This window comes from Ischnura elegans, chromosome 6 (assembly GCF_921293095.1).
Source record: "Ischnura elegans chromosome 6, ioIscEleg1.1, whole genome shotgun sequence".
In the NCBI taxonomy this organism is placed as follows: domain Eukaryota; kingdom Metazoa; phylum Arthropoda; class Insecta; order Odonata; family Coenagrionidae; genus Ischnura; species Ischnura elegans.
In genome coordinates this window covers 24,787,545-24,809,542 of record NC_060251.1, presented here as the reverse complement: position 1 = coordinate 24,809,542, position 21,998 = coordinate 24,787,545, and the positions used below count along the sequence as shown (strand labels likewise).

The 21,998-nt window shown below is 38.3% G+C and overlaps 1 protein-coding gene across 2 annotated transcripts in view; it reads left to right on the top strand.

Moving 5' to 3' along the window:
* Nucleotides 1-21,731, top strand: part of LOC124160778 — a 41,378-nt gene extending 19,647 nt beyond the window's left edge. For both annotated transcript variants that reach the window (XM_046536813.1, XM_046536814.1), the window contains exon 3: nucleotides 20,086-21,731. In XM_046536813.1, coding sequence (XP_046392769.1) covers nucleotides 20,324-21,346 — 1,023 coding nt within the window. In that variant the 5' untranslated portion in view covers nucleotides 20,086-20,323 and the 3' untranslated portion in view covers nucleotides 21,347-21,731. The remainder of the gene's footprint in view (nucleotides 1-20,085) is intronic.
* Nucleotides 21,732-21,998: the final 267 nt, after the last annotated feature.

Below are 21,998 nucleotides of genomic sequence, written 5' to 3'. Positions count from 1 at the left end.
GCTGCGACGAACATGCCTAAGAGGCCTCGGAAACATGAAAATGTCGGCAAGAGTGGCATTATGAATCACATTCGGAGAATTCATCTGGACCACCAATTTTAAAGTATAATAGATCGAAATATATTTTTTTAAATTTTGAATGGTATTGGAAGTCTGATGATAATAAAAACGAGCAGAGAGCGAGTTCTCCTGTGAAAAAAGTTTCTTATAAATACGCGCTGAGAGCGGGTTTTTTTTAATGTAACTTTTTTTAGACTAACACGCGTCTGCGTCAATCATAAAAAATTTAGACACATTCGCGTTTGTATAGCACAGTTTCATCAATGCAACCCTTGAGAAAGTTGATACTTGCTTGGCATAAGCCGCCGCGGCCTCCGCGCGGACCGACGGGTTGCCTTCGGCCGCCACCGCGCACCCGCCAGGCTGCTCTGGTATGTATGGACGCAATGAACGCTACATTATTGATTAGCCACCGCGGCTACTGTTATTTTTAGGGATGGTCGGATCGGATACCTAGGACCCAAATACATGCGGATATTGCCCTTCATCGGATACATTGGATCCAAAGTCGCGGAAGACATCGGATCTGGATCCGAAATTTTAAATAATAGCTTCAGTGAATGCAACAGGGTGGATAGAGTTCCGATTCCCTCTTCGAATGCGCAGTCGCATGCGATTCTTGTCCAACTCATGAACTGTTTTTTTGAAAGCTCTCGCAGAGGTTACGAGTAGAATTTCAGCCGTGGCCAGGATTTTCAGCCAGAAAATAAAAAAGGCAAAATACGACTGGCACATAGTGTGACTCTTCCCAAGAGATTGAACAATCATCGGGGGAATCTCAGCGCCGTATGATAATAACGTAATAACCACGTCAAAAGTAACTACGTCGCGGATTTCAGAAAACCACCTTTGGCCGTCCATCAGCCCGTGCCTCTATTGTTGTTTTTTCGTATCCGAAATCAAACGGATCATAAATCATTGTCTCCTAAGGAAAATATCAAATCACACGAAAACAATTGAAGCGTGTTTCATCCCTACCTCGTCGCACCAACTGACCTTTTTTGGCCTACCTGCTTCAATTTTTCGTTTCTAGACGAAAAATGCTAGAAGAGTGACTTCTGGGCCCGAAGATATCTTGATAGCTTCGACAATAAGATGACATGCACGAGATTTATAAAAGAATTAGACCAAACGAGACGCATTCCTGACGATATTTCTGTTTATTTTTCAGCTCTAATTGAATGCCGCTCAGTTTTCTATCTACAATTCTACAATTAGACTTTACTGATATGCAACATTGTACAAACAGCACAATTTTCAAAGAAACAAGCGCAACATTAACCCCTCAAACAATTAGAGACGAATTGGAAACGCCAACTACATACATCACGTAGTGCGCCCGGCTTCGCTTTGAAGGCAACGACGTCACTGAAGCAAAATCTGACTCCGAACCGAACCGTGTGTGTGCACTGTGGCGTAAATTATCGCGAAGATGTGCTAAATCCACCTCACCATACTGAAGCATTTTCGGGTGAAACACAAGTCCGTATGCAATGAGAAAGTAAAATTCGGGGGAAACGAGCGTGAGGAAAATTTGAATTCAGTCGATGGCAGGGGGGTACCCAGGAATTTATTTAAGGGGGGGTCCAAAACCAGGGGGGGGGGGGAAATTTTTAAACAACAGGGTACAAAGGAGAGGATTTCAAACTAATTTTAACACCCTTCATAAAAAAAATCATTTTGCAAAGATACATTTTTCTTTCATTTTTGTAAATTCCTGATTTTTAAATATTTTGTTTCCTTTTATGAAGGAAAGCAATTGTGTTTTTATATTTTGGGGGGTCCTCTTGCTACGCCACTGGTCAGTGGTTCATCCTAAGATTTTTCCTATTTTCATTTCCAAACCCAAGCGTAACAGTTTAGGTACTGAGCGTGTAAAGATGTTTTGAACAACTTGAAAGCCTATAAAAATGATTTTTGATTCATAAAATAATAATATGTGTAAGAAAATCTAAAAAGCATTCTATTAATTGAATGTACCCAGAATAAAGTTGAATAATGACTTTGTTTAATGGCAGGAATTTGAAAATGCATTTGGAATCGAAAATATCCGATTCCAAAGATCTGGCTCCAAAAATCCTGGATCCGTCCATCCCTAGTTATTTTATTCTTATATTTTAATGATAGCAATGCTACAGATAAATCAAAATCCCACCTGTTAGAAGGAATTAGAATCGATGGAATCGGAATCGAGAATCGGGAATCGATTTGAAGGAATCGGGATTGGAATAGGAATCGAAAAAAAGTGGAATCGACTCATCCCTATTTTTTAAATTTTATAAGCTTTAAAATTCTCACATTTCATAGTATTGTCCTTACGAAATTGTTATATTTTTAATTAACATTTATTTATTTGTTAAGGGTCACAATAGCAACAAAATCTAAATTCAGGTATGTGATATCATAAAATTTTTCAGGAATGAATTCCCTAATACACCGGAAAGGAGGGCCACATCCTGAGTTCCTACCCCCAATGGCCCCGGGCCGCCCCTGCATGATATACTGATGAAGACGATCGCGCAGAGGGACAGATATGCGTGAAAATGGACAAGGAACGGCCCTGAGTGATTTAGATAGAACGGGCTATTAAGAATTGAAAAAAGTAACATATGCTCCCAATGAAAATACCAGCAGATATGAAGTCGGAATTGACAGCTGCGTCGAACCAGTCTTCGAATTAATGGCATCTAATGAAGGTGAAGCACGAAAATGATGAAGGTAGCAAACACCAGGAATTCTCATTTCATTAAGCACCGTTCAAGCAAGACCGTAACCATGACAAAACGTCTCTCAGCAGATGACACGGTCGACTCATATACGTCAGACCGTTAAGGTATAACGCACGATTTACATTTTCCTAAATCAGTCGTGTGGATGTGGACACTACTGACAAAGTTCCTTGAGTGTCAAAAAGGTTTAGATTTTCGCTTGTATTTACCTAATTATATCACTCATGCTTATTTTGACGACCGATGAATTTTCCCCATGAGAGATAAAGCGGTCACCTCTTGTTGTATACCAGACGGATTCGTACCCATTACTGCGGCGGCGGTAGAAGGAGCGTTGAAGTACACGGACTGCTCTAGACCGCAAACTAAACTAAGTAAACATAGCAGCGATAACTCCGAACAATCGACAGAACAAGTTTTTTTTAATTTTTAAATTCATATTTTGAATCGCCATGTATGTCTATCTCCCTTATACATAGCCCAGTATCTCCATCATGTGCGCGGAAATCTATGCATATGAATGTAAAAATAGTAAATACATAATTTTTTAAAGACTCGGGCTATCTAAGATAGCCTCCGAGTTAATCTGCATTTCGGAAAATTTCACGTAAAAGTAAAACTTAGGAGCTGTAATGCCGGAAAATAGTAAAAATTCCAAAATGCGCAACACAGGGAAAGAAATTATATCAAATGTAAACAATACTTCCAATGAAATTCGACCATCAAATACACATAAACTAGGAAAAGAATCAACCGATAATCAGTCTACAAAATATAACATTAGCTTTGTCGTCGTCAATTGCCATAGCGTTAAAAACGAACGCGCTTAAATGGAGCATATATTTCGTGACGCGGACATGATCATTGGTACAGACAGGGGCGGTCTGGGGTTGATGAGGGCCCTCCCTTGGGAAAGTTACAGGAAAATGGCATGCCCGGAAATGGATTTTGACGCTATTATTAGCTCTTAATAACCGGATAAAGGTTAATTAAATAACAGATTCGTTACGAAGTAATTTTAAAATTGTAGACTTTCAGAGCTTACAAATTAAAAAAAAATTAAATCTAAAAAAATTGGCCAAATAAAATTTTCGAATAACCCTTTCAAAAAAGAATCAGGTTTTCATTATTCTTCCGACTCCTATAAATCTATTGCTATTTTCAATGCCCTTTCTACACTAAATATGTTGCATAGAAATCAAATTAACGAGGACTTAGGATATTATGATTGAAAAAAACTTTGATCCAAGTAATTTCACTCTTTTTTTTTTACTAATTGTAAGCCTTTGATATACCTACACTTTGCGGCAGGCGCGAGCGTGATGGGGGCCCCTAAGCTCGGGGCCCTCGGCGATTGCTGACCAAGGGACATGGCCCGACAACCCATGGGAACAAAGAAACGGCTTAAGGAGGATAGAATGGACTACGAAGGTATTCCTCCAGGATAAAAGAAATGAAAAAATTACATTGAGAGACTGTAATATTTCAATTCAAGTAATTATTCGCTGAGATTTTGTAGCCAAAACTAAAGATAAAAGCACTGATGCATCATGGAAATATTCTTCTCTTCTTAAAAAAACTAAGGATTTGTGGGACAAACGTCTGTTAAATTGATGAGGAATGACCCAAATTTATAAGACGGAGTGGATTTAAAATAATTCAAGGCATAATGATGGAACTGCCAGAGAATGAACCGCCGCAAAACCGGTATGCCCATTGTTGCCGCTGCCGTGGTTACATTGGCTCCGCAATAGCGAAGACATTCTTTGAATGGTTAGCTTGCGTACAAATATTTAGAGCAATTTGGGGACTATATCGACGAATCGCACTTATATACTAGAAGTAAGAAGTCCATCCATTGTGAAGAGAGCAATGGGCAACGTCCTGAGTAAGTTGATTGCTTTCGAGCTCGACATAATGAATACAACGATGACATATAATTTAATTAATGCTCGTGGTTAATTTTATGCATGAATTTAGGCATAAGGTATTCAGAATTAAATGTCTTAAATAATTTTTACAGCGAAATAAACAATGTTATATGACATAAAATGAACGCAGTCCATAAATAATCGTTAGAAATTATAAATGAAAGGAACATAAATATAATGAGGGGAAATTATTACCCTCAATGTTAACTACTCACCTAAAGTTATTTTAATCTTAATTAAGGTTGACGAGGTGTTTTTGAACTAATTCAGAAAAAGCATGTTATAGACTTAATAAAAATCTCTCGGATTCTTGGGCATACCCAGCGGGGGGAAGAGGGGGAGAGCTGCCCCCGTAGAAGCGAAAATATGTTTAGTTCGTACAAAAATTTTGAACATATTTTCTTTTGAAGAGAAATGATATTAGTGAAAGGCATGGACATAAAATAAAAACCATCACTTTTTCAAGGAAATAATTATAAAAATTATAATTCGCTGTCATTATTATCTGAAAATTGTGGTTTAATTAACCTTTTCTGAGCTAAAATGTTTCAAATTTAACGGTGGCTTGAACATGGCTTGCACCCCTCCCTAGTTTTTATTCTGGGTATGGGCGTACCTGTAGCGGGAGGTCGAGGGGGGGGGGGGGTGGGATCTGCCTCCACAGACACAAAATTTGCAACTGTCTTAAAGGAAAATGTTATTTTTTCAAGCAAATAATTTTAAAAACTAATAAAGAGCTGTAACAGTTTTCTTAACTGTTATTTCAATCAACTTTTTCATGCTTAAATCTTACCTGCAACTTGAACAACCATGGCTACCCCCCTCCCTCCCTAGTTCTGGTCCTGGGTATGCCCTTCCTGGGACTAAACTCAATTTCTCATGTGTGTTGAAAGGAAATCAGAGTATAGGTAGAGCAAACTTTAACCGCCCAATCCATACTATACATATGTATGTAATTTAATCTTGAAAAATAGAAAAACGCGGCCGGTATACCTACTACGGTTGTGGGCGAGGTCTGAATGCTTGTTGAAAAATAATGGAGACCCTGACGAATGTAATCGCTCGTGGGAGTGTTAAAGATCCAAATCACATGAGACGGATGATGAAGGTCTAGAAGTAGCAAAGATGCTGTGACCCGTTCGACAAGAGTAAATGATGTCATGAACTTATTAGCGAAACACCGTCGATATATCTCACCAAAGGTATCTCGAGAAATAGGCTACCAATCGGAAAAAAAGCAAAATAAAGGGGTCTCATTAACTTCCGAGCTTTATCACTACTGATTCCATTGCCCTCTCAAAACATTTCGCCAATTTTCAGGATTAAAAAGGAAGTACATTCAGTTTCAGCTTTCATCGAGGTCATAGAAGGTAATAATGAGTAGAAACAGCTGCTCTGAGCTCTTTTTTAATTATTATTTACTAACTAACTAACTTTTATGTTGTATAATATAAAAGTTAGTTAGTTTAAGACAAAATACTTACTTTCTAAAATAAAAAAAAATTCCAACTTTCTGCCGAACATACTTAGTGCCTTTTCAAAGACATACTTCTTAGCTGCGTGATGAAGTCAAAAATTTTTGAGAAAATATTTAACGAGAGCAATTATAAATATTTTTCTGAATTATATTTGGAAACCCTTGAAACATATTTATGGAGCTTTAAGCAGATTTATGATATTTTTCATCGAAATTGATGAATTAACAGTTTTGTAGTGGTCCCGAAAATGATCAGACACACATATAATTGGATACGTGGATTTTTAACAAACAAACTTTTACCTATGCACAAAATAGAATGTGTTTCAACCTGTCATTTGCAAGCAGTAGCCCTTTTGACAAGGTAATCAGAGCGGAGCAGCCTCACACTCATAGCCGATCTCCTTCAAATGTATAGGTACATCAATCTATCTGTGGATCAGTAAGAGGGTTTGGATTGAGAGAGAGAGAGTACTGAGGGGATGCTGAAAACTGTAACAAAGGGAAGAGTGCCTGATAGGCAGGAAGATGGAAATGAGAGAAAAGGATTTGCAGGTAGAATGAATGGGAGTAGGCTGTTTTAAGCCGTTAACAGTATTAGCCGGAAATAGGCTGGAACTAGATGAGATTAGCTTCAGGATAGAAGGAGGCAGTGGGTGGAGGAGTGAAAAAAAACCTCCAGGGGGGAGGGGTGCAAAACATATCTTTGAGTTACCTTTAATTTTATGGTCATCAAAAAATAATGAAGTCACATGCAAAGATTAGGAATGTCATATACACGAAATTACCTTCTTATGGTGTTAAAAAGTTGCAATTGTGGTTTAAAATTGTCGTAGCATGGTGGAAGGGTAAACGTCCTCTACGTCCCCCATGCCTATGGAAAGAGGAGAATAGCATTGGCAAAGAAGAAGTTCATGAACAAGAAAATGAAAGGATCCTTACGCAAGATTTCAAAGAAAAGGCTACTAAAGAGTCCATCGGTAGTGAAACCTTTTACAATGAGAGGAAAAGTGGGAGGTAAAGAGAAATAAAAGAATGGTTCAAAAGGTAATAGTGGAGGAAGCTGGTGTAGTGAACAGAGGAAGAGGAATGATGAGGTAATAGACATGGTGGGTGAGAAGACAAAGCTGCTAATTGAGATATGGAAGAGACGGAGGGTTTGAATGCAAATGTTCAATGCGAGCCTGCTAAAAACTAGTGTAACACCTTAATAACAATAACTGCCCTTGGGAAATATAGATATTTCTTTCTGTGATTCTTAGGCCAGATGACTAACACTAAACCCTAAATGGACTATTACGTATTAGCAATTCCAAAATTTACTTGGTTCCGATGCAGGTTGTAACCATGGAGATGAGGTGTGATTAGGATAGTCAGAATAGAGTGGCTATACTTGGTAATTAATAGCACTGATGTATGACTGCAACATTTTTATATGTTGAGTTGGTTTGAGATTGTTAAGAAGAAAGGAGGATAGTTGAGGGTATTTGTTTTCATTGACCAAAAAAAGGTTGGTAGTATATAAAATTTGGTTGCATCTGATCTGAACCCTCTTTCTAACAATTTCAATGCTGCATGATTTAAAATCCACACAATTTCCTGGCATCAACAAAATTTATTCTATTCTCTTCTACTTTGGACAGGATGCTGCTGTTGCAGACAAGAGGAGGAGGAGGAGGAAGAGGAGGGTTTGGGGGGGTTTTTACAACAACATAAAATCGCATGGATTAAGACCTGGGGGGCGCATATTCACACACCTGACCTCATCCTCGGCCTTCATATACTTCCCACCATTGCAGAGGAGGGTGAGGATGAGGGGAGAGGTGAAGAAGAAGACCCCAGCGGTGCCTGGTGGTTGAGGGCCGTAGGGAGGTCCTTCGAACCTGACCAGCCAGACATTCCTGGCTGGTTATTCTAGAGGTAATTGGTTATTTCCATTAATCTAGAGTCTTACTTAATCCTCATGCCAAATATGAATTGACCTTATCTGATGAGCATTCCCGTACACAAATACTTAAGGCCACCTATAGCAGTCATGAACTCATTAATGCAAAAAAAATGTCCTCCATCACCAACATGGGGGAATGAAACTGACCACTAAAGTAGCAATTGTTGTAGGTTTTTAATCCCTGCCTCAGACCAACTTAGTGAAACCTTCGTGCCACTCCTCGGAAATTTGGCCTGATCTTCCTAATCATTTATGATCCTCCTCACAGCAAGAATACGTAGTGAACTAGGCTGAACTCTCAATGTTTTTCTCAAAGAAAAATGGTTTGCATACGCCATTTTACTATACATAATTTGGAATGAATTCTATGTTGCTCAGTGCATTAGCATATTTTAAGTGTGATTCTAGTGTCATCATTGTAGTGTGAAAGACTGAGTACCTGGTGTGTTCACATCTGATGACAAGTATGTATTGAGAGAGGTACTGTCCTCTTAAATTTGTTACTATCAATGGTGAAAATCTATCCAAAACTCAGTAATGCTAAAAAATATCTGCTATTTTCAATAGAGGAAAAAAATGATGGTAAATCATAATAAAATATTCATTCTATTCATATTCTCAAATACCTTTGAGGCTATATTTTGATGGTTAACTCATACTAAAAAATGGTTGGTGGGTCGAGTCCAGTGGCTAAGGTAATGGTCGGGCATCCCGTTGTGTCGGGTCCCAAATCCAGGGGACGAGAAAACTTGCAAAAATAGAGTACATTGGAGGCAGGTGTAATATTCTCATGCTCATCATTCCAAAAATGTTTTCACAGAGACATTTTCATATCCCAGGTACCTGCTGGAAAGAGTAAAAATATTTAAGAGCTTATGCGAAATATCCTGAAATTATACAGTTTTATTAAGATAAAAAAGTGAATTTATAGTTTCAAAATATATACATAGATTTACTTTTACTTTGCATACAATTTGACTCCATTTATCCAGTATAAGCAACCTGCCTGCATATTAAGCAAGCATTCCCATAGCAAATTTATGGCCTTATGTCCAGTTGAACAATCTTGACCACTAGTTTAGGAGAGGGAGTAAACAGAGGTGCACCGTCAAACGGAAGAAGTGAATGATTAATATTGGGATAAAAACCATGCCAAACAACCGCACAGAATTTATGGAACATCTTTGCCTCCAGATGCGTGTCAATCAATCTTGCATGATGTGACTGACGTTGGTTCTTTGTGTGGTAGTCTGCATTAGAAGCACTCTCATCTGTGAACAATAATATTTTCAATTCAGAACCAGACCACCCGGTTCACCCTCCCTACGGTGGTACCAGGCACCGAGGGCAAGCCCCCCTCCACCACGACCCCTCCATAGACCAATGGCCAGAACATCCGGCACCTCTACTGCGACCTCCTCCTCCTCAATCAGCAGGTTAGTTGAAATCAAAGACAGAAATTCTATATTCTATGAGTTTCAAGCACTGAAAGAAAGTGTGAGGAATGTCAAATTTACCTATTAGCATTATAGGTAATATAATATCTGTTTTACTCTTTCTAATGGGATTCAACCTTGGAAAAATTTAGGAGTTCCCATTATTACTCAAGCTGCACTGGCACAAATAAATATATATAATTCTAATAATAATTATACTTTATTTTTGGAATATGCTGTCATTTGTCACTAATATATTGCAATCAATGGCCATCTAAAGAAGACTCAAAAATTTCAAAATTAAAAAAAATGATTATACAGAAATGGGGTTTTGTTAAGGTTACAAAAAAAATGGCTTAAGTGAACTAAAACATAAGACTCATTACTCCCTTCATTTTTAGCAGCAGATCCATGGGCCATTAAGTGTTTACCCATCTTCTGCATGTTACATAACCAAGAGGAATTTTTTAACTAAGGTAATATTCCCTATAGTACTAGCATAGGGTCAGGGGTGGATCCAGAATTTTTTTCTTGGAGTGCTACAAGGCAGAGTACGTTCACCTACTTGAGATTCAAAAAAGACACAACAATTATTGTACCAAATATTCTCCTTATTTTATCAGGAAAGTTAATACGAAATTAAATGATTGAGGCTCCGCAATACACAAAAACAAAATGAATGTAATGGTAACTGTATAAAAAATTTTGTCTGCTCTTTAACACTTTCCGTGCGGATGGCAAATATATATGCCATGAAAGCTATTCCACTTAGGCGGAAGACATAAATGTATGTCTGCAGGAGCTCGTTTCTCCGCTGGTCACTAGGGTGCTCTGAGAATGCCTAGCGTTACATTTTCACCCTCCCGTAGTTGGGGAGTGACCTTACACCATTGGTGAAGTGTTCGTTTCTTGTTCAACGCGTTCCTTCATTTTTAGTGTTTTTTTTATTTTCTTTAGTGCTACTTTTGGAACAATTTGGCACATGAAATTTTTCTTTTCATTTCCTTCACCTCTTTTTCATTATTTTTATCGTAAATATCATCATCATGTCTTACAAATGGATTATTTAAAAAAAATTTTTTTTTTACCTTCCTTTTTCATTCATTCATATTTAATGTGCTATCACAAAAATTATGATTAGATTACCTGTTTTAGTAAAGATATTTATCCCTGTTTCATACTCACTACACTACAAAACAAAATGATCTTAGTGCGGTACCTACTTAATTTACTTATGTTATATTTGAATTTCTTTTTCTAGGAACTTTTTTTATTATTGCAAATTACGTTTATCCTGGTTGATTTTTTTGGTTCTCTTTCCTACTTCTACGGCATATTTTCTCATTTGTTTCTCCAAGTCAATTACCAATCCTCTATTCATTTCGATTTTATTTCATTTTCTGAGTTATTAATACGTCTTAGGGTTAGTTGCAGATTTTCTTCCTTTTCATAAAAATAACATATTAATCGTGTATGCAACATTTCATTACATTATGTACAGTATTGGTATGTATTTTTTTAACTTTGCATTTGTTTCCTTAGCTATGTAAACGAAATTGCGGAAATGAATAGATAAACTCAGAGCCATTAATAGTATTAAGGCATTTAACCATTATTTATTCCCTTGAAATAGTATTTTTATTTTATTTTTTAATTTATTTATATATAATGTGCAACCACAAAAATTATGATCGGACAGTTTTTGTTAATTACGTGCATTCCCATCTCAAAGCTCACTATTTTATTCCAAAATGTGTCCATGCGGTCCATAAGGTCGTATTACATACTTTATTAATAATTTTTAAAATCATTATTGCCAATTACGTTTTTTTTCACATATTTTGGGTTTTCTTTCCTAATTTTACGGCAGGAAGCATTTTCCTCCGAAATCCTTCACCAAGGGCCTTCACTAAGGGCATAATGGATTGGAAGCCGTTGGGCAGGGAGAACACGAATGCCGCGAAACCGTGAAATTAAACCGTGAAGGCATCTGTAGGACAGTGATTTGCCCAGAATGTGAAGGTCAACCAGGTCTCTGTCTAGGGCCTTGCTTTCAAATATATCATAAAAATTTGTAAGAATTTTTATTGAAATGTTTCAATTTTGCAGAACTCTGAGGTATTATTGATTTGCTTGAAGGCAGAATGTGCTGAAATATCTTCCGTAGTATGTGTGCGTTTGTAAGATATTGTTAACTTCGTCAGAGAAGACACTGCTCTTGAATTTATTTAAAAGGTTTAGTCTATTTTTCAATCTACGGTCTGACAGAGATTCCCATCTGAGTTTATCTAAGAGGTTAGTCCCAATAACAAGGCTATCGTAAAGAATTTTCACGTACCTGAGAGCTCTTCTTTGCACGCATTCTAACTCTGTTTTTAAGCCTATTTCATGAGGGTCCCAAACACTGGCAGCGTATGATAATAAATGGGGTCTAACGAGGGAGAAGTAGCTAATTTCTCTCACTTTGTCGTCGCACTTTCCTAATATTCTTTTAACAAAACTAAATTTACGATAGGCTTGACATGTTGTTTCCGGAATTCAATGTTTCCGGAATCAGAATTGTGGTGGTATCCTCATTTGAATTGTAATAAATTACCTTCATTGGAAGCATAAAATGAATCAGTATTGAATTTCTGGAGGTACAAATGCTTGCGATATCAAGTTGCCTATCCTGGCACAATAGCGGAAACAGAAAAAATTCAAGGGGGGCGCAAAAGATATCTTGAGCTACCTTTACTTGTATCGTAACGAAAAATAATCAAATCACATTCAAAGTTTAGGAAAGTTTTATTTAAAATGATTATACTCATATATACAAGGCAATGCCATCTTATGATGTGAAGGAGTTACAATTGTAGTTCTACAATATTAGGCAATGCGGGCGGCCCCGTAAGAGGGGGGCGCGCACCCCTTTGGCCCCCATGTGTATCCGCCACTATCCTGGCATCACTTGTATTCTGTATCGCCGACGGTGGAATGCATTGATTACTTTGTTTCTCGTTAAACTTTTGGCAGGCAATGAAATCCAGATTGCTAGCCGGAAATCAGTGTAGGAAATAAGTAACTTTAGTGAACATTGGTAAAGAAATTATGTATCAAGCTATGTCACCCAAAACTTTGTACTTTGTATTCAAGCCCAAGTTTTCGAAGGATATACCTGACATAAGGAGGAATCGGCGCTTTAAAAATGTTTCAAACGTCTCTTTTGTAAATGATTTTTTTGTTACTTTTGTTGCGCACCCCTTGCTATGTAAGTCAAGAAAACAGCATAGGAGCTCCCATTTACCGTTGAGAAGAGAAGACGTACCTTAGTGATGGAGCAGAGGTGAAACATATCTGAAATAGCTCTACCATCAACGCTGTCAGCACTAAAATTTAAGTTTTCTGAACAATTGTAAAAAATGCTAGTATATTCGTAGGTACAAATCGAAGATATTTATAAAGTGTTTGGAATATCGCTACTCTCAGGTTATCACCGTCTACTTAGTTGATCGGTTTATCGGAGGTCATCTCCAGACTGCACCATCGAAATAGTTTCTCAGTCAATGCGAAGGAACAGGTTTGAAGACATTTTAAGGTTTCTGCATCTGGCAGATAATTATTATAATGGGAAGAATGATGGCAAGGATAGGCTATATAAAGTTCAACTTTTTTTTTGAGATTTTGAACAAGACTTTCAAAATTGTAAGCGCTGGAGGATACTGTTTGATGGATGAATCAATCAACCCCTACTATGGTAGATACGGCTGCAAGCAGTGTATTAGAGGGAAATCAGTAAGATTTGGGTTATAATTATGGTGTATTTCTGAATCAACTCAACCTTTATCATGCTGGTGCCAATCTTGAGAGAACAGATGTTGGTCAAGGAGGAGATGTAGTTTTAGGACTCATGGATGAGTGTAAATTACCACCAGGTACAAGCATATTTGTTGGCAACTTATTCATATCAGAAAAGCTGCTTAGAAAGCTGACTGGAAGGAGCTTGTGTGGCACTGGAACACTTCGTAACAATAGAATCAATTATGTTTATACTTTATAACCTTCCAGAAAAAGCTGCATTTCAAAAATAAAAGAGGGACTGCTGAAGTTAAATCGAAAAGTTTCTGACGATGAATAATACATAGTTACCATGATTACTGATAGCATGCATAATAAAATGAAAACTCCTGTTTGTTTTTCTGTTTCCGAAAAGAAAAAAAATAATATTCCAATGCCATTGGCGATCGCAGAATACAATTCTCACATGGGTGAAGTGGACCTTTGCGATCAATTCTTGGCAAGTTACCGGACAACAGTCAGGAATAAAAATGGTGGTTCACCTATTTTAGATGAGACTTGATGTATCAGTTGTACAGGGATGGCTACGGTATAGAAAACTGGGATACAGGGTTACACTGCTGTAAAATTTCAAAATGCAAATGTAAATTGTTCTCGTAATAATATTATATTAACACGTAACATTGTATTATTTGATGCATAAAAATTAAAATTCAAGTACAAAAACCACTGATGAAGGCATCAGTAATGAATTATATAGCAAAAACGTGCATCAACACAATTAAATGATAATTTACATTTTTTTGACCTCTTAACACATTCAGTGCGGATGACATATATATATGTCATGAGGGCTTTTCCACTCAGGCGGATGACATAAATGTATGTCTTCGGGAGTACGTTTTTCCGCTGGTCACTAGGGTGCTCCGAGCGCACCTAGCGTTACTTTTTCACCCTCCCGCAGTTCGGGATTGACCTTACACCATTGCGGAAGTGTCCGTTTCTAGTTCTACGTGTTCCTTCATTTTTAGTGTTTTTTTGTTTACTTTACTGCTGTTTTTGGAACAATTTGGCAGGTTGAGATTTTTCTTTTCATTTCCTTCGTCTCTTTTTCATCATTCTTATCGTAAATATCATAATCATGTCTTACATATGGATTATTCTTTTAAATTTGTTTTTTTACCTTTATTTTTAATTTATTCATATTTTATGTGCTATCACAAAAATTATGATTAGACTAACTTTTTTATTGAAGATATTTATCCCCGTTTCATACTCACTACATAATAAAAAAATGATCTTAGTGCGGTGCTTCAGTTAATGATGTTATATTTGAATTTCTTTTGCTAGGAACATTTTTTTATTAATGCAAATTACGTTTATCCTGGGTGATTTTTTTTGGGTCTTTTTCCTACTTTTACTGCATATTTTCTCATTCGTTTCCCTAGATCAATTACCAATCCTCTATTCATTTCTATTTTATTTCATTTTCTGAGTTATTCATACGTGTTGGGTTAGTTGCAGATTTTCTTCCTTTTCATAAAAAAATAACATATTAATGGCGTATGCAACACTGCATTACATTATCTACAGTATTGGTCTGTATTTTTTTACTTGTTTATTTGTTTCCTTAGCTTTGTAAACGAAATTGCGGAAAAAAATAGACTCAGAGGTATTTTAAGCATTACGGCATTTCACCATTATTTATTCCCTTGAAATAGTATTTTTATCTAATTTTTTAATTTATTCATATCTTATGTACAACCAAAAAAATTATTATCAGACTTAGTTTTTGTTAATAACGTGTATTCCCGTCTCAAAACTTACTATTTTATTCAAAAATGTTTCCATGCGGTCCAAAAGGTCGTATTTTATACTTTATTAATAATTTTAAAATAATTATTGCAAATTACGTTTTTTTACATAATTTGGGTTTTTTTTCCTAATTTTACGGCATATTTTCTCAGTCATTGCTCCGCATCAATTACTTGTCCTCTGATCATTATGGTGTTTTCATTTTGTAGGTCATTAATACATTCTAGTGTTAGGTACAGATACAGTCTTAATTTTCATAAAAAATAAGGTATTAATCACATATGCAACACTCCATTACACAAATTGTACTATTTTGCATGATAATTTTTAAGGCTCAAGGTTGGAGTCCCTCCCTACCAGCGGCACTCCCAGAGATTATTTCAACTTGCAAATGATATTTTCTTTGAAATAATCCTCTCATAGACTGAGAAAAATGTTGTAAGCATTTTCCTCCAAAATCCTTCACCAAGGGCCTTCACTAAGGGCATAATGGATTGGAAGCTGTTAGACAGGGAGAACTGGAAACTTGGCTGGGCCTTCTTCTCCACATGGGCGCAATTAGGGTTAACACGATTTTTAACGATTGGAGGTCAGAATTAGTGTGAGTACCGATATTCGGGAGAAAATGTGCCGTGATAGGTTTTTAGGAATGATGCAGGCTCTTCATTTCTCCGCTAACCGTGAAGGCATCCAAAGGACAGTGACTGCAATTTGCCCAGAATGTGAAGGTCAACCAGGGCTATAAGGCCTTGCTTTCAAATATATCATTAACATTTGTGAGAATTTTTATTGATATGTTTCAATTTTGCAATAACTCTGGGGTAACATAGATTTAAAAAAATGTTTATCCCATAAATTTATATTTTTCTTGCCGTTCATTGTGTGTTCTACTTCTGTGACTTGAAAAAATTAAATCTACGGCCGTTGAAACAAAAAAATACACGTAAAGACTAATTCCAAGGTATTTCCGCCATTAACCGAAGGAATCAATGGTAGAAGAAGTATTATAAACGGAAATTTGAAAAGTTCACTCCTTCATACAAGGAAAATTGCATGTGTGTAATGCGGGTTGCGTGAATTGTCAATTACTGGTGACGGGTGGCATACATGTATGTCATTAGGGTTTTTTACTAATTGCTTGGAATAGAAACGAAAAAAATTGCAAATTCTGTTGTATTACTTCCAAGACCACCGTTATGAAGCAAAATCACCCATCCGTCACTGGAGGTTTCGGTGAAAATATCATCCGCATTGAATGTGTTAAGTGCCCAGATGTATCTTAAGATACGTATAGGATTAAGTACTATGCAAATGCTAGAGATTTTTTAAAACATTTTTTCCCACATCAGGGGAGATGTCTAATCATAATTTAAGCAAAAAAAGTAAATTATTTTGAAAAAAATCCTCTGGGCATTAATGGGTTAAATAGGGTAAGCTGAAGGTGCGGAGGCCCTCCGCCGGAAAAAATTAGGATAAATGGTCCAAAATGGTGATTTTTACGGCCTTCTGAGGGATATTTTATTAATCCTCACACTATTCTATAAGCAATATTAATCCAATCAAGTAAAATAGATTTAACTTAAAAATTTCTATGAGCTCTGGGAGGTTTTATCTTGTAAGTAGTACGAGTACATATGTCCATTACCGTGACCAAGATCCCCATCCCAATATTTTCCTACTCATCTGGCATTCTTCCCGAATCTTCTTCACTCGTCCTATAGTACCTCCAGCCATGATGATCACGTGCTCGTGATAAATACTCCTACGAAATCTAATGCTTTCTCTCCCCATCGTAACGCATTCCAAATCCAAATTCTCGTATTTCGTTTCCAAGCCTCCCTTACCTGCCTGAAGCGTACCGGTCAGCCATCGCAACTAGATTTTTCTTACCATGAACTTCTTTAATTATTTCCTCGAGCTATTCACACAACTTATCCACTCCTTACTAATAATAGCTACCAATGGACATGTACACATGAACCATTGCAGGTTTGGTGGTTTGTGCATCAATATCTTCCTCTAAAATCCCATCGCTTAGTTGCTCTATACTTACCACTCTCTTACTCATCCTCCCGCTCGATACCAAAGCTATCCTTCATTGACTTTCCTCCCCACCACTAATTATAACCTTGTACACATCACTCCAGCAGTCCCCACTGTCCTTCAACCTCACATCTTGCATTACCAATGTATCTATTCCCCCTTTCTCCATCTCTTTAATGATATTTTCCAGCTTCCCCACCCTCATCATCATCCTAACACTCCATGTCCTTACGTTCATTGCCAGGGGCGGATCCAGGATTCCTTTCTGGTGGGGGGGGCGGGGCATATCAAGGCCGTGTCTATGATTTTGTTCTGGGGAGACACAAGGATACCCCGTAATACAAATCAGAAGCCATGATAACGGGACCGTATTAAAAATCTTGCATATTTTTTAAGGGTCTGGGGGGCACGTGCCCCTGTGCCCCCCCCTAGATCCGCCTACATGCAATCGCTCTCATATTCGTCTCCATCTTCTTGGTCTTATTTTCTTCTTTCTATAATGCTGATAAATCTCTGCAAGGGTTTTTCATGATGGCTACCTCGTACCCACCTTGCCGCCGACAACTACACCCGCCCTTGAAGAAGTGCACCCGTTGGATGAGTTTCCGTGGCTCATTTGATTGTACTTCTTTGTTATAATCTCTGCATTCATGAGGTTCCTTTAATATAAGTGGCATAAGAAGGACTGTTTTCACAAATTCTTTCTTCCAAGACCCCTCCTCGTAGAACCGGTGTCCTGGTTCGTAAAATCTTCTCCAACTACCCTTAATTCATCAGCGACTCACATTGGAATTGTCGACGCCCGCTTTCTCCACCATCTTTTCACGAATTTCGATTCAGCGATCGATTTCGGTTGGTCGATTTCGGCGATTAAGATGCCCGCCTCAAGATTTTTCCCCCTCAACTCGAATTTTCCTCCTCTAAGTTCAATATTTCCAGATCATTTCTACTGTCATGTTAAAATTTCAAAGAAAACGAATTACTAACAAAAAATGGAGCGAAATAAGCAATTTAATTATAATAAAACCTAACTTTGTTCAGCAAGCCTCTGACACCTGAGGGGTTTTACGACTAATGATTCTCAACTTACAGAATGTGAGTTTGATTAGAGCTTTCTAAATCACAACATACCTATATGCACCCTTTGTTTGCCACATATCCCCATATTTTTCGTGAATTAAAATTTTGGATCTTTTATTCATTATTTCTACATTGAACTCATTCCTGTCACTCATTCAGATCTCCAATAAACAATTGATTGTAAATATATGCACTAGTAGTTTGAAACATTAAAAGTGATACGAGAAATATTTATATCAATAAATAATGAAGGTTTCTAAAAAGTAAGCTTGACGTTTCCAGTTTTAATCAGTAAAATCGGGTAGCTAAAAAGGAGTTCAACCTCCTTGATAACCTCCTCGGACAATGAATATCGTCAAATATATTTCATTGCATAAATTTACGAATTTGTATAAGTGCAGCACTCTTTCTTACTTATTCTGGATTGTAGTTTAGCGAGGAAATAATTTAAAGCAATCGTGTGATACCAATCACTGTATACGCGGTGATTTAGATCAGGGGTGGATCCAGGATTTCTTTCTGAGGGGGCACAAGTAAGGCAGTATCCAGGATTTTGTTCTAGGGGGGGCACAAGGATACCTCGTAATACAAAACGAACGCAATGACAATGGGACCGAATTAAAAATCTTGCATATTTTTTAGGGTCTGGGGCAGGGGGCATGTGCCCCCGTGCCCACCCCCTAGATCCGCCTATGGTTTAGACATATGTATATTTCTAAACCTTGCGCCATATTATTCCGCCATATGTTTGATTCTATGCAACATCGCGTGTAAGAAGCAAAACACCTGATTGGCTCTCGTGTATTTTTACTCAGTTTCGCGTACATGCAAACTAAGGATTCCAAACCTACGACGCCCGATTTCTCTCCATCCTTAACCTTTTCCCTACTGTACACGTATATATACGTGTGGACGTTTCCTGACCTGGGAGACGACGGGCGTATATATACGTGTGAGATTTTACCGGCCAGGAGATCAAAAGCCGTATATATACGTTTTCTATCTCCCCCCCTTTTAGGACGGTCGTGGGTTTACGACGTCTTTGTCTCGGGACCCAACGCTTTGGAGTTTAGGATTAACCCTCGGAATCTGGGAGGAGGTACCCGGACCCTTCGTCTTTTATAACCCCTCTCAGCGGTATGGGACAGCGGTCATTCCATTGTTTATACAGTTAGGTTTCGAAATAAATATTTGTTCATTTCTCAAGAAATATACACTAAGAATTGAATTATTTGTCTTTTGAGCTGCGTTTACAATTTCTATACGAAATTCTACGACAAATTTTAACTTATATCTCGAGTTATGTATAAACATCAACATGGAAATTGTTGTTGCTTTAAATGCGTTAATAATGGCCTTAGAACTTCAATTAAAATTTGACAATGCTCAGAAAAAAATGAGGAATTCAATTCAAAGTCTGCAATTTACATTCAAGCAGAATCATCCATATGCTAAATACATATAAGTAATACATAAGTTGACCGCGAACCAATGCCGCAGGTATGGTTGTAAACCCGGAAAGGAGGGATCACAACTACTCTCGGAGTCTGAGATAATGCGGTGTCCCATCGGAGAGGGGTTGAAAAAGGTTCCGCGAGACCCTTCTTAATGAATGTCCTCCAAAAATGCTCCGTACCACAAGAAAGGAGAGTCTCTTGGGGCTCAGTACAGCAGTCATGCTAAGACGAAAACTCCACCGTCTCGAAAGGGTTAACTTTTGGTGTACTCTCGGTCGCTTCCTCTATGCGCCCATAACTTACTTATACACCATGATTTAACTCAATTTCAGGAAACTCATATCCCAGAACCTATGGACCTTCCTTGTCTGGAAAGATTGGTGGGCGAGTAACTTGGCCGCTGCAGGATGATGGAACATCCCAGAACATCGAACAGTCGACCGACTTTTGAGATGCGGAGCTGACGTGAATGCAAGCCGATTCGTCAAGGGAAAGAGACTAAGGGCGATCGATATTTCGGTCTCAAGGAAGTATCGGTTGATTGCCAAATTGCTACTAGAAAGGGACACAATGATGCCAGACATCGGTAGGTGGGAACTTGAAGATTTCCTGCTTTCCATGGCCAAAGAATTTGGTAGCATGGAGGAGTTGTTCAAGAAAAGGGACGACTTCCATGGGAAGGTGAAGAAAGGGTATCTAGCTGGGGTGACGGACACGCTCTCGGGCAAAGATGTCCCCAGTGGTCCCAGATATTGGATTGACAGGGATGGCATTTCTGCTCTCTACGTCGCATTGATTCAAGGCAAAGAAGAAGTTTTCGCCCTTCTCAAGTCACGTAATTTTGAGTTCTTGGATCAGGAAAAAAGGAGAGCGGAAATCATACTGAAGGGAAAAAGACTAAGGGCAATCGATATTTCGGTCTCAAAGAAGTATCAGTTGATTACCAAATTGCTACTAGAAAGGGGCACAATGATGCCAGACATCGATAGGTGGGAACTTGAAGATTTCCTGCTTTCCATGGCCGATGAATTGGGGAGTATCGAGGATTTGTTCAAGAAGAGGGACGACTTCCACGAGAAGGTGAAGAAAGGGGATCTAGCTGGGGTGACGGAAGCGCTCTCGGGCAAAGACTTTCCCAGTGGTCATAGATATTGGATCGATAGGAATGGCAATTCTGCTCTCTATGTCGTGTTATGTGAAGGCAAAAACGAAGTTTTTGCCCTTCTGAAGTCACGTAATTTTGATTTCTTGAATTCAGAGAAAAGGAAAGCGGAAATCATACTGAAGGGTAGACACAGAGATCTCAACTCAGTGCTGGGAAGGCAGTTTGAGGCATTAAAGAGTCGACACTTACTGCAAATGGAGTCGATAACGCTTATGCGAAAGGGAGAAGAGGACAGAGAAATGTCCATATCTCCCCAAGCTATCTATGAGGCTGCTGATGAGGTCCCGGAAGCGAGGCTTTTGATGAGGTGCTTGCAATATGACCCGGACCTCGAGGTAATTTTTGACCTGCACCGCAAGGACATTAACTGCTTCTGCTCACGGTCCACTGCCGGGGTACCGGGTATGTTTGATCCAGATCTAAACTGAATTTACGTGTCAGGAACGCTAGATACGTGGTCGGATACAGTGAGCAACCTCGTTCATGAGATGGCCCACGCCGCTTTGCTGGTCGTCTTCAAAAATGGTTGCTTGCCCTACAGAGAAGGTGATGAGGATAAGAAGTTGCAGTACAGCCAAATCGTTTCCGCCATATTACGCAAGGAATACATTGAGCAGTGCAACGAAATAATTCGAAGGATTGAAGGATATCCTGAGGAGCACCATCCTTACGAGCTAATCGTGAGGATTCCTGAAATCACCACAAAGCTCAGGATAGAAGGGAAGTTCGTGGAAAATGGGGAACCATGGAGGAGTAAAAATGAAAAAGCACTTCTCCACTTTTATTGCGAATGCGTTGAAAAGGATATAACATCTTGGATCAAAGCAAAACCAAGTGAGAATTGGTTCTCTTCACTATCTTCTCCCCTGAGAGAAGTCATCAAGATCAATACTTTGACAATCCCGGAGCCTGAATACAACAAGCACAATGGCATTCGACACCTTCAAGAGTCAAATTTGGCATTTGCAGTGAGCCACCTGCAAGCGTCAGTGAAGAACTTGGTCATCGTGGACTGGAAGAAGATGTTGGAGGTAAGGAGGACACTGGAGGATAATGTCTAGGGGTATATTGAAAGTTTAG